Source organism: Myotis brandtii, unplaced genomic scaffold, assembly GCF_000412655.1.
Source record: "Myotis brandtii unplaced genomic scaffold, ASM41265v1 scaffold112, whole genome shotgun sequence".
Lineage (NCBI taxonomy): Eukaryota > Metazoa > Chordata > Mammalia > Chiroptera > Vespertilionidae > Myotis > Myotis brandtii.
Genome location: NW_005353838.1, coordinates 7,048,211 through 7,060,862, shown reverse-complemented (window position 1 = coordinate 7,060,862; position 12,652 = coordinate 7,048,211). Strand labels below are relative to the sequence as shown.

General features: G+C 37.0%; 1 protein-coding gene across 1 annotated transcript in view; it reads right to left on the bottom strand.

The window, feature by feature from the left end:
* SCRN3 (secernin 3) overlaps window positions 1–12,652 on the bottom strand; it is a 27,476-nt gene extending 14,824 nt beyond the window's left edge. Inside the window, exons 1-5 of the mRNA XM_005857597.2 lie at window positions 12,574–12,652; window positions 11,115–11,282; window positions 9,103–9,284; window positions 8,365–8,564; window positions 5,268–5,480 (exon numbers count right to left, since the gene is read on the bottom strand). Coding sequence (XP_005857659.1) covers window positions 5,268–5,480; window positions 8,365–8,564; window positions 9,103–9,284; window positions 11,115–11,273 — 754 coding nt within the window. The 5' untranslated portion in view covers window positions 11,274–11,282; window positions 12,574–12,652. The remainder of the gene's footprint in view (window positions 1–5,267; window positions 5,481–8,364; window positions 8,565–9,102; window positions 9,285–11,114; window positions 11,283–12,573) is intronic.

The following is a 12,652-nucleotide window of genomic DNA, read 5'->3' as shown; positions in this document are numbered from 1 at the left end:
GGGTTCCATGGCTGACTTGGCCGACTCTGATCCCTGCTACCCCCAGTCATCCATCCAGGGCGACTTCAACTATAAAAGCTGCGTGGCCTCCAGGTAGGTCGCCCTCTCCATGGCTCGCCAGGCTTGGTTTCTGCACAGTTGCCCTGGGAGGCGGATTTCCAGGTTCCCAGGGAGAGCGCCCTCCACTCCGGACTCCCAGGGAGAGCCGGTTGGGGGCATGAGTGCTGGCTGACCTCTGCGGTCGGCCCACCAGCCCTGATCTCCCCTACCTGTGGCCCCGCCCCTCACTTCCTGATCTCAGATCAGGGGACCACAGGCACCTCAGTACCCAGTCCCCTGGGTGCCGCCATGTCTGTGGCCCCGCCCCTCCCTTTGCCATTGCAGATCAGAGGGCTGCAGGCACGGCTGCACCCTGGGGCTGCACCCTGTGCTCAGGGTGCTGCCATGCCTGCTGCCCCGCCCCTCCCTTCGCGATTGCAGATCCGGGAGCCTCAGGCACGGCTGCACCCGAACCCCAGGGGCAGCCATGCCTGTGACCCTGCCCCTCACTTCCCGAAAGTCTGTGTCTGATAAACCTAATGTGTTTATTTGTTTTTTATTGATCTCAGAGAAAGGAAGGGAGAGAGAAAGAAACATGGATGTGAGAACTATCCATCCGTTGCCTCCCACACACATCCTGACTGGGGATTGAATCCTCAACCTGGGTATGTGCCCTGACCAGGAATCTAACCCACTACCTTCTAGTGTAGGGAATGATGCTAACCAACTGAGCCACACAAGCCAGGGCCAACTGTTTTATAATAGAAAAATTTCAGTTTCTCCATAGTACAGCAATGATTTCAAATTCAAGAAAAGTAATTTATAAATAACTTGTTATAGGAGCAATATCTTTCTGTTAAATTTGGAAAAAAAATTCAGGAGGAAAAAAAGTTGGATATATAAACAAGCCTTAATATTAAAACTAAACAATAAAGCAAAAGCCTGCCATCCACACCTAGCAGACACATAGCCGCTGCACCTAGGGAGGTTTTAAAATGATTCAAATCTAAATTCCTTAAGTGGCAAGTTTTAATGAAAACAGTGTCAGAACCATAACACTGTCATAAAATAGGTATTATGAAAATGTTTTCTGTATTCAAAACCTACAATTCTCAAAATGAAAGGAGGATTTACATGATCACTTGAGTAGGATAGCTATGAGTAATTCACTTGCAAGCATTGAATAAGTATTGAGGCTTCAGTGGCAAGGTTCACGCAAATGAATGCAAAACACAGGGTGCAATTTCACTGCAATTTAAACTTGTTATTTAAAATACATGAGTGAATATAGATACAATTTGGATATACATGCAGCACAGTTAATAGCTATCAGTCAGGGACAGTTGGAAAGAAGAGAGGTAAGCTCTTCCATCTAGAAAAATCATAGGAAAAAATTAACCATAATGTACAAGTAGACAATTTCCTATAAAAGTACTGGAAAGACATTCTTTTGGCAAAGCACAAAAAGCTGAGCTGAAATTCAAACTTGTGAGGAAAAAATAAGTTTCATGTCTGATGCACCTATTACTATCATCATATATACATTTTAAATATATTATTCAGTTATTTTATAGTTAAGTAAAACAGAATCAATTATTATGATGCAGTAACTAATTAATTTGTAATTGTTTCTACTTTTTTTCCTTTTGTTTAATTACCATAAACCTTAGGATTCTTGACATTTGCCTCTCCACTCTAATTATATGTTGTTCTTCATTTTTTTAAAAAGGCCTGCTAATTTTATGTCCTGAGGATTTCAGTTTATTGCCAAAAAAGTACACAACAGTAATCTTTGTTAAACTATCTACAAATTATAATTTAATTAAATCCTTTTAAAATTTAATCAAAACATTAGGTATACACAACAAACTAGTGCAAGACTAGGTGCTGAGAGGAACATAAGGACAAGAAAGAGTCCATTTTTTTTAAGTTTCATAGGGAGATAAATGAAGACCACAGTTTCATAATTTGTAAAATGGCAATAATACCTACTTCACACAGTTGCTTAAAGATGATAATATATTCACTTAGCACAGTGTCTAGCCCTTGAAATGCTTTTAACAAATGGAAGTAGGTGTTGCTGCAACTGCTATGCCTGTCTCTACTTTTACAATAATAAATTTTTTAAAAATATATTTTATTGATTTTTTACAGAGAGGAAGGGGGGAACCAAGGCACATGCCCCTGACCGGAATCGAACCTGGGACCCTTCAGTCCGCAGGCCGACGCTCTATCCACTGAGCCAAACCAGTTAGGGCTACAATAATAAATTTAAAATTAGAATTAGAATAACATATTTTAGCATTTTCTACACAGCTATCCACATGAGAAAAAAATAGTTTATATAATTTATAAAATGATAAGCTAACATTTAGAAACTTTATAGAAAACTTTTCAAATGATAAGACATTCTTCTGGAAATTAAAATATAAGTAAGATATTAAATACTTTAAAAACAATTGTGTTAAAGCATTCTGAAAACATTCTGTCACAAATTTTTTTTCTGTCATACCAAATAACTAATATATCATTAATTTGTTTAATGAATTTCTGGAAAGCAACTATCAATCACTGACTGGTCTATCTCTGAGTAGTTGCTTTCTGATTGATTTATAGAACTGGTTTATCCTTCAAGTGAAGGAGGATATATCACATTTTCTCATTAGTGAACTAACCCTTTTAGCAGTTATCTGCCACCCAGTAATCTTCTTAAATAGAAGTTATTTTTCTGGAATTTAAGATAACAAAGGGACAAAGAAATTATTGAAATTATTTTTTAAGAGTCAGTAGTAACGGAATATAAAAATGGGGAAATATGTATTAACTAGAGGCCCAGTACACAAATTCGTGCATGGGTGGGTTCCTCGGCCTGGGTGGCAATCGGGGCCGATCAGGGCCATCATCTCTGGAAGAATGATACGGACTTGCCTCTGGGAAAAGTACTGATATCTAGGGACAGGGTAAGAGGGAGAGACTTCACTGCATACTCTTATGGACCTCTGAATTTTGAATCATGTGCATATATTTATATTTACAAGTAAAAGAATGCCATAGAATATTAAATGGCTTGGGAAAGAGTTCTGCTTTAATTTGGCTGAGTAAACTCCCACCAAATCAGCCCTCCCTCAAATAACTATACACTCAAAATAAAATGCAGAAAAACAACTACCCGAAGGCTCTTCAGAGCAAACAAAAGCAGAAAAATTCTGGAGGGAAGGTGACATTTGGAAGATGAGATAATGCGCAGGGTGTTTCCCTTTTCTGTTACAGCTTTGGCCCACAGTCAATGCTGTGCAATACTGGGCAGGGAGCCATAGAAAACTTAGTCTTTGTGGCCTGAAGATCCAGAGGGCAGCCACAGGCACTAGGAAGTGAAGGGGGAATACCATAAAGGTGAAAGTTAAAGAGAAGAACCACCAAATTCTGTGTAAAAAACTCTGCCCACATCTCACCTGATCTGTGTAGGGCAGATCAGCTAAAAATAAAAGAACTGAACTGAAATTTGAGCTGCCGACTAGGGGATAAAGTTAGTAGGTTGAGAACAAACAAACTGTCTGCTAAATCAAGACTTACTTCTGCCCTGGTCAGTATCACTCAGTAGGTTGGGTGTCATCCCGGGCACAGAAAGGTTTGGGGTTCGATTCCCAGTCAGGGCACATGCCCAGGTTGCAGGTTCAATCCCCGGTAGGAAGTAACAGATCAAGGTTTTGCTCTTGCATCAATGTTTCTCTCTCTCCCTCTCCCTTCCTCTCTCTCTAACAATCAATAAAGAATATTTTTAAAAAATTCAATATATGAATAAGCAGGAAAATGTGACCCGAAACCAGAAGAAAAACGAAAACAGAAACAGACCCATAAATTACAGAGATAATGGACTTTGCAGACCAAGATGCTAAAACAGCTATTATAAATATGCTGAATATGTTCAAAGATTTCAAGAAAAATGAAGATAATGAATAAAGTAATGGGAGATATATAAAAAGAACCAAATAAAATATGTAGAGATGAAAACTACAATATCTGAAATGAAAATGTCACCACATGAGATTAACAGCAGGTTAGATAATGCAGATGAATATATCAGTTAACTTCAGGACTCAACAATAGAAATTATCCATAGTAAATATAGAAACTACAACCATTCATCTAAACACCCATGAAGCTTAAATGTTTTCAATGGCAACTATATACAGAGTCATTATAGCAGGTTTACTATCTGGATGGAAAATCTGAATAAAATACTAAATATTTGTCATATCAAATATTCTCATAGAGAATATAGAGATATAGGTATGCTGGAATCCTGTGTGGTTTACTGCTTCCAAACCAGTGTTTGTTTCTCAGGATAGCAAAGGTAGCCCCTGCTGTGCCTACAAAAATATATGTAGCTCAGCGTTCAATCTCTCACAAGAGACTTGTTGACCCAAAGCTGAGACAGCAGACAGCACAATTCCAGGCTAGAACTCTGGGCAGGGAGCAGAGTAGCATTTTTTCATACTATAATTTTGGTAAGGAGTCCAGTTCCTGCTCTCCAAATGGGTCTTTCACTTACACACCTGCATTCTCATAGATGATAAAACTAGCCTCTAAGGCTTATACCTGGTCCAGAATCCCCACCTTTGACACAGAGAGGAAGAATACTGTATGGGAATAAGACATCTCAAATCTTGCTAACATAATGGGTTCTCCCTTCATTTTTGGTACCTAGTGATTTCTTCTTCTTGTGTTTGAACTTAGCTATATATGTCTTTAATATTTAAATATTTTATTCAGCCTTTCTAGAGTTTTGGAGTGGAAATTCTTAATCTGCTCAGTTTGTCTTTTTGACCAGTTCTAGATATAACTTTTGTCATAAAAATAACCAATAATAGTACCATCAAAGATAAATGAAAGAAGCAACAGTTATAGCCCAAAAACTCTGTCTCCATGTTTCGGTGAACTCTGAGAGGTAAAGTAATTCTAATTTGGATTAAGAACATTGGTATGAACTGGAAAAAGGGTCTAAGGATTACAAATCTGAACTTGTTCTTCAAAAAAAATCATTACCCTCTCATAAATTTATAACACTTCACTCATATTAAAAAATAGCTTATAATATCACAATATTTTTAGTTTAAAATTACATCTTTACTGAGGATGATTCCTCAAAAAATATTTTATTATACCCATATTACACCTACACAAAAATATAATTTTTCATTTTGATATTATTTAAATGATAAAATTACCTTTGTGTTTATTCAGAAGTTTGTAGCCTTCACAGTATCTTCCTGGTGAAATTGTCATCTTGGTTGTGTCAATATAAGAATATGTCGCCGCAAAATCAAACTCCTTTTTACCATCCCACCAACCTTTCCGCTTAGCATAGTTTCTCATGTCTGGGTGTTCCCGATCAATCTTGGTCGTTATAGAAAGCTGATTAGAAATATTACGAACTCCCTCTTTTTTCAAAGAAGAAGAGGTGAAGGGAGAAGAAAAGTGGTATTTAATATAATGTAGCTATCTGTATATTATGATTCATAATCACAATTTAAATGTAAATATAGTCTTCAAAATTTGTATCATATGCATCTATTACATATTCAAAAAGATAAATTGCTTTTTAAATTAAACTTTTTATTTTTGAGATATAGACTCACATGCAGTTGTCACAATAGACAGATCCTGTGTATACTTTACCCAGTTCCCCACAATGTAACTTTTTGTATAATATTACAACCAAAATACTGGTACTGATAAAGTCAAGATGTAGAATATTTTCATCACCAAAAGGATCACTCAAGTTGCCCTTTTATAGCCACACTCACTTGTCTCCCATCCCCAGCATCTCATTAACCCCAGGCAACCACTAGTTTGTTATCCATTTCTACAACTGTCATTTAAGAATCTATAATAAAAAAAGCATAATATGCTAATTAGACCAGACAGCCAAATGACCTTCCTGATGTCCTTCCGGATGACCTTCCAAACGAAGCCGGGGCTGTGAGGGCCAAGCCCCTTGCACAAATTTCGTGCATCGGGCCTCTAGTGTTATATAAGTAGAATCATATAGTATATAACTTTTTGGGTTTTTTCATTCAGTATAATTCTCTAAAGATTCATACAGGTTATTACATGTATCAACAGTTCATTACTTTTTATTGCTGAGTAGTATTCTATAGTATGTACATATGACAGTTTATTTAGCCATTCACAAGTTAAAGGACATCTGTTTGGGGCTGTCATGGAAAAAGCTGCTATAAATATTCATGTATAGGTTCTTGTGTGAATGTAAGTTTTTATTTCTCTGGGACAAATGCACAACATTTCAATTGCTAGGTTTTATGATAGTTTCATGTTTAGATTTTTTTTAACTTACAAACTGTTACCCAGAGTAGCTGTACATCCTTACTAGCAATGTATCAGTGATCCAGTCTCCACATTCTCACTAGCATTTAGTGGTGTCATTTTTTATTTTAGTCATTCTGACAGGGGTATAGTAATATCTCATTGTGATTTTAGTTTCCCTTTCCTAATGGATAATGATATTGAACATCATTTTACATGGTTTTTTTCCCCATGTGTTTTTTTGACATCTGCATATCCCTTTAGATGAAATGTCTCTTCATGTCTTTTGCCCATTTTTCTATTCGGATTTTTTTTTTTTACTGTTGGCTTTTGAGACTTTTTAAATATATTTTAGTATTAATTAGTTTTTGAAAAATAGTCATAAAGAAGTTTAGAACAGAAATATATAAGTCTTCCAAAAATAGCATGGCACTAAGTTAAACAAAATGTTCAACTAAAGTACAAAATAGACAAAATAATAAAAGCCTGTGCTAAAGAGATCATAATGAATGAAATATATCATGATAAATGAAAATTGATAGTGTTTTAGACAGATTTAGAATTACAGTCTGCCAAGTAAAAATCAATTAAATTACTCTAATGCAGTCATACTTGAGATATTCTCTCCACAAAAACTAGACTTAAGTCAGGATAGAACAAATACAGAAAACAGTTTTCCATCTAATAGCTAATTATACTTGAGATATTCTCTCCACAAAAACTAGACTTAAGTCAGGATAGAACAAATACAGAAAAGAGTTTTCCATCTAATAGCTAATTCCCTAGTTTAACTCTTTAGTCTTGGGATCATTTAGTAAGGAAGAGAAACCAGTGGGCAAAGTTATTTTAGAGCTGGATAATTAAACCCAATGATAGTGTTCACATTGGATGGCTTGCTGGGCCCATCTTTTTCAAAAGAATACATTTATTCATTTCTCTCTTACAAGTGGCATCGTTAATAAAATAAAAAGTGCTTAATGGTACAATCAGGCCAATTATTACAATAAGAAAAATAGTCTAAATTCAATTATATGTACTGTTTTTTTACTGTTGTATTAGTAAACATACATACAAAAATATAAAATGTCCATCAAAAAACTGGCAATGATCTTTTGTGAAAAATAACATCCAAATCCTCCTAAGCTTGAGGCTACCTTCATAAAGCCTTTCTGAACTCCTCTGGCTCACTGTGACTTTCACTTTCTCCAAATGTTTACAGTATCTATGTGTTTGTATCATTCATACACCATTTAATATTTTCACATGTGTATCTTATCTCCCTTGTAAAACCATGAGATCCAGGACGTAAGTGCACAAGAAGTATGTGATCACACTTGAGCACAGACTGTACTCTAATGAAAGAACACTGAACGGAGAGTCAGGATGGAAAGACTTAAATTCTAAGTTTTTCATTCACTGCCTTGAGTAATTCACCTGTCTGGATTTTCTCACTTGAAAAATGAGAGGAATATATGTTCATAAAGAAACCATGGAAAACAAAGCAAAGCATTTTAAGACAATTAAATTGTGTTCTTTTACTATGATAATGCTTTACTATTGTATCAACATATTCTTTCTAACCACTAGCCACAGACATCCATGCCCACCCTACTACCACTCCCCCTTTTCACCTTCATACCCACACATTATGAAATTTTGGAATTCAGCCCAAAGTTAAAAGAGAGAAAATGGTAAGAGATTATTAAAAAGTGGAAAACACTATAAAACAGCCAAGAGCTACTGTATAGAAAATATATAGAGGTTATTTAAAATTTATATTACATCTACGGAAAAAAGTTAACATCACTGTTTTCTCCCTTTCAAAAAAGCTCTTTGTAGTGCTCTTTCATTGTGTGTTCTTGAAAACTGTTTCATTTCTCCTGTAGTTCAACCCTTCATTGCACTGAATTATAAATCTTGAAAGACAATTACATGCAACTTCTGCAATTAAGGGAGAATTTATTAATTGTAAAACAAATGAGGAAAAGTTATCCATACCTTGTACTTTTTCTGCTGCCCAGTACTTCCCTGCAGTCTCCAGAATCCAGGCTTCATTCCTATCAGCTATCAGGAAACTGTTGTGATAGCTAAATGCCATACCATCCTCTGAACAATTTCCACCCTGGCCATATTTTTCTAATAAATCAACAATGACGTCGAGAGCTTTTTCAGCTGTATCAGCTCTTTCAAGGCCAAGTCTAAAATAAAAATATTAAAGTTCTCAGGTTAAAATAAATTTCCATTGTTTTGCTTAAATAATTTCATGCACATGAGATTTTGTGGTTGTATTCAAATAAAAATTATTTCAAGTTAACAGGTAAACTGAAATCCAACTTCAAAACTATTCCTCCTGAAGTCAGTTTGGAATTGAAAACAATGATTTTGGAGTCAAACAGATCAATGTTCAAATTCCAAGTTGGTAATTTATTGGCAAGTTACTTGATCTCTGATCCTCAGGTATCTCATCTGAAGTTACTGTGAGAATTAGTTATGGTCTGACAAAATATGTTAGGTACTTCCAATGAATCATGATTATCAATTCTTAGCCTCTCCCAATTAATGATATTTGAGAGTCTTTACACTACATGCTAGTACTTTAAAGCATTTCTGACACACACTATAAAGTATCAAAGTCCAAACAAAAGAAAAAATAGAAAAATAAAGTATGTAAGAGTTACACCAAAATTTAAATTTTAGACAAGTTCTATAATGCAAAAAATACAACAGAAAAATAACCTGACAAGGTCCATGCCCAGTAGCGCCTCTTCATCACAAACTTCTTCTCTTCCCCAAACAGCTTCATTCCCAATGCAAACTCCATGTTCATTGGCTCCCATTTCTGCGCCCCACAACCAAGCTGGGCGACTGAGAACAACAGCATATGTTTCAGGGACTTGATCAATTTCTATGTAAGTACACTGTAAAGAGAGTCATAGCAACAACCATAAAACCAAAAACATATAAGTTGTCCAAGTCCAGGATCTTAAAAATCAACCAGAAAATACGACCATGACACAAATGAAGTATAACTAAATGGTAATTTTCAATAATCATATTCAGAATTGACCCTAAAGTATTTATTCATTCAAATACTTGCTGAGCCTTAGCCAGTTTGGCTCAGTGAATACAGCATCGGCCTGCGGACGGACCAAAGAATCCCGGGTTTAATTCTGGTCAAGGGCACATCCTGGGTTGCAGACTCAATCCCTAGGAGGAGGCAGCCGATCAATGATTCTCTCTCATCATTGATGTTTTTATCTCTCTCTCTCTCTCCCTTCTTCTCTGAAATCAATAAAAATGTATTTTAAAAAAAAACTTGCTGAGTATCTTCTATTATAAAGCACTCTGCTAAGAAATGCATCAGTTACAGATTTTGTTTTCAAGAAACTAAGACTTGTACATTAACTAAGGTACAACAAAATACAGGGGGCCATAAAGAAAAATGAAGATGAGGGGCTACAGAAGCTCAGGAGAGAGATAGTTTCTAATTGTGAAAATTCTAAATATTTTGTAAAGGAGGATGTATGTGATTTGAAGCTTAAGGAAGCAGTTTTCAATCTTAATGTACAGTCTTTCTTGGCTAGTGATATAGGTCCCGTATGGTAGCCCTTATGGGTATTGCCATAAAAGCCTACCCATCTATTATGTCCACAGCAGTGAAAAGAATGAGAACCACTAGTTTACATGATAGGCTAGACTTAAGTATGAAGAGACAAAAGTGGAAATGGACCCAAAATTAATTAATAGTAGCAGCAAAAGAAAAACTGGCCTAGTATACAGAATACATCTAGCATTTAATATATTTTAGTATTAGAATATCAATGAACTCTAAAAAATATGCCAACAATTAAAGCACAAAGTAAAACTTTTAAAGTTCCATGCTGAATAGATTTTTTTAACTAAAAATTTTAAAGAACCCTTTAATTAATGTGTATTCTACCAAATGACTACATAAAATTCATGTTGCTAGTGTTATCACTGGGTCCAATAAAAATTTTATTCCCAGGTAATAAAATTGTTATTCCAGAATCTGAATGACTCTTCCTATTCTACACCAATCACAATCCTTGTTGTCCATCAAACTCCAGCTGAAACCCCAACTCCTAGTGAAGCCTTCCTTCATCCCTAGACTGAACTAATTGTTCTTCCTCCACTGCTGTCACAGCTTGCTGCTCTTATATTTTATATCTAGACCATCATACTTTATAATGGGGTTAGCTGCAGCATCTGCATCCCACTCGTCTACTAAATCCTAAGCTTGACAGCAGGATTTTAAAAAAATTAAAAAAATTTGATTTTAGAGAGAGATGAAGGGAGAGGGAAAAGAGAGAGATGTGAAAGAGAAACCTCGATTGGTTGCCTCCTGCATGCACACTGACCCGGGGATTGAACCCACAACCTAAGTATGTGCCCTGACAGAGAATCAATCTGGTGACTTTCCAGTATACAGGATGAAAGTCAACCAACTGAGCCACACCAGCCAGCAGGTTTTAAATCCCTGCCCTATTTAACAGGTTTACACATAGTAAGCATTCAAATAAAATTAACAATTATTATTATTGTTATTTCAGCTTCCTCCAAATCACAAAAGACCAGCAGTCTACTTTTGATTCAAATTATTTTTCAAATTTCAATTCTTGAATTTTTAACATCTATAATATCTGCCAAATAGCTAGCTTATGACAAAAAAAACTGTTTATGATATTTTTAAAGAAACATATTGCTAACAAAATATGTATTCCACCTACCTTAAGATGTCCTCTCAGGTTATCGTGAACTGCAGCAGGAAAATAAACTACCTCTTGTACTTCATCACAGAGTCTATCTGAATTTTTTCCAAAAATAATCCTATTTTGCACTGTTGCTGGAGGTAATGCCACAAAAGTGTCACATGAACAAGGTTCCATTTTTTTATACTGAAAATCATATAGAAGATTCAAAATAAGAAAAGCAATTTTAAGTATATACAAAACAGAAAGTTTTACTTAATGACCAAGGGATACTATTGCCATATCTAATAAAAGCTGTTCATTGAAGTTTTAAACTTCATGTACTGTAGTTCAAAAATCAGTCAGAAAATGACTTGGGAATGAATCTTGCAGCACAAGAGTCAATAAGAAAATGGCAATGACAAGTACCTTCTTCTAATCTATCAGTCAGATTTACCCTCTGCCAGTGGTTCTCAACCTTCTGGCCCTTTAAATACAGTTCCTCATGTTGTGACCCAACCATAAAATTATTTCCGTTGCTACTTCATAACTGTAATGTTGCTACTGTTATGAATCGTAATGTAAATATCTGATGTGCAGGATGGTCTTAGGCGACCCCTGTGAAAGGGTCGTTCCACAGGTTTAGAGGGTCTACTAAACTCTTTTACTCCTGAAGTCTTCCCTGAGTCATCTTTGACTATTTCCATATTTGGGAATCCCTGGTTCAAATATATCATAGGGCTATTATGAGAAATTAGTAAGACAATGTGTCAAATGTTTTGCACAGTGAATACTACGTAGAAGACACTCAAAAGAAACTGTTGTTTTTTTCATTTGGCAAATGAGTGCATTTCCCACAGAAGGCATCGCACACACACACCGGAAAGAGAAGCTGGTTGGTGGCGCCCCTATAGCAGCCACGGCCACCCCAAACCCTGAAGTTTCAAGAGCCATAAAGCGGCACTAGATCTGAGCTAAGGGGTTGTTCGGGAAGCCAAGGAAACACGCAGCCTCGTTAGCAAGGACCTAGCGAGCCCATTTCGAGGGGGGAGCCGCAGGGGCTTACTGTGCATTTATCACTCAACAAATGTTTACTGAACATCTTTCTGCCCCGCGGCGACAAAACACACAGTCCTCGCTCTCGTAGCGTCGACACCCTATTTAAAAGCTTTCGTTCACCAACTGCTTTCAGAAACCTCCGCACAAACGGGCTACACTTGGTGAGAATTACTACTCCCATAACACAGATGAGAAAATCGGTGCAGAAAAGTTTAACTCGAGTCCAAGTTCCCGGGGTAAATAAAGGGCTCGAACTTCAAACACGTCTTGTAGAAGAGCCGCCGCACAGGGCGCACTCCGCGCCCCGTCGGGGGAGTTGAAACGGCGGCGGCGCAGCTGTACCCCGGCCCCCAGCGGCCCGGGATCCCCCCGGCCATCTTTCCCGTCCCCCACTTCCCACGTCTCCTACGTACGCCCCTCCCCCGTGCACGCCCCTCACCTGGCCTCCGGGCAAAGTGAAAAGGGAGGGGGCGATCAGTGTCAGGGAGAGGCATTAGTTGCCGGAAGCCGTCACCTCT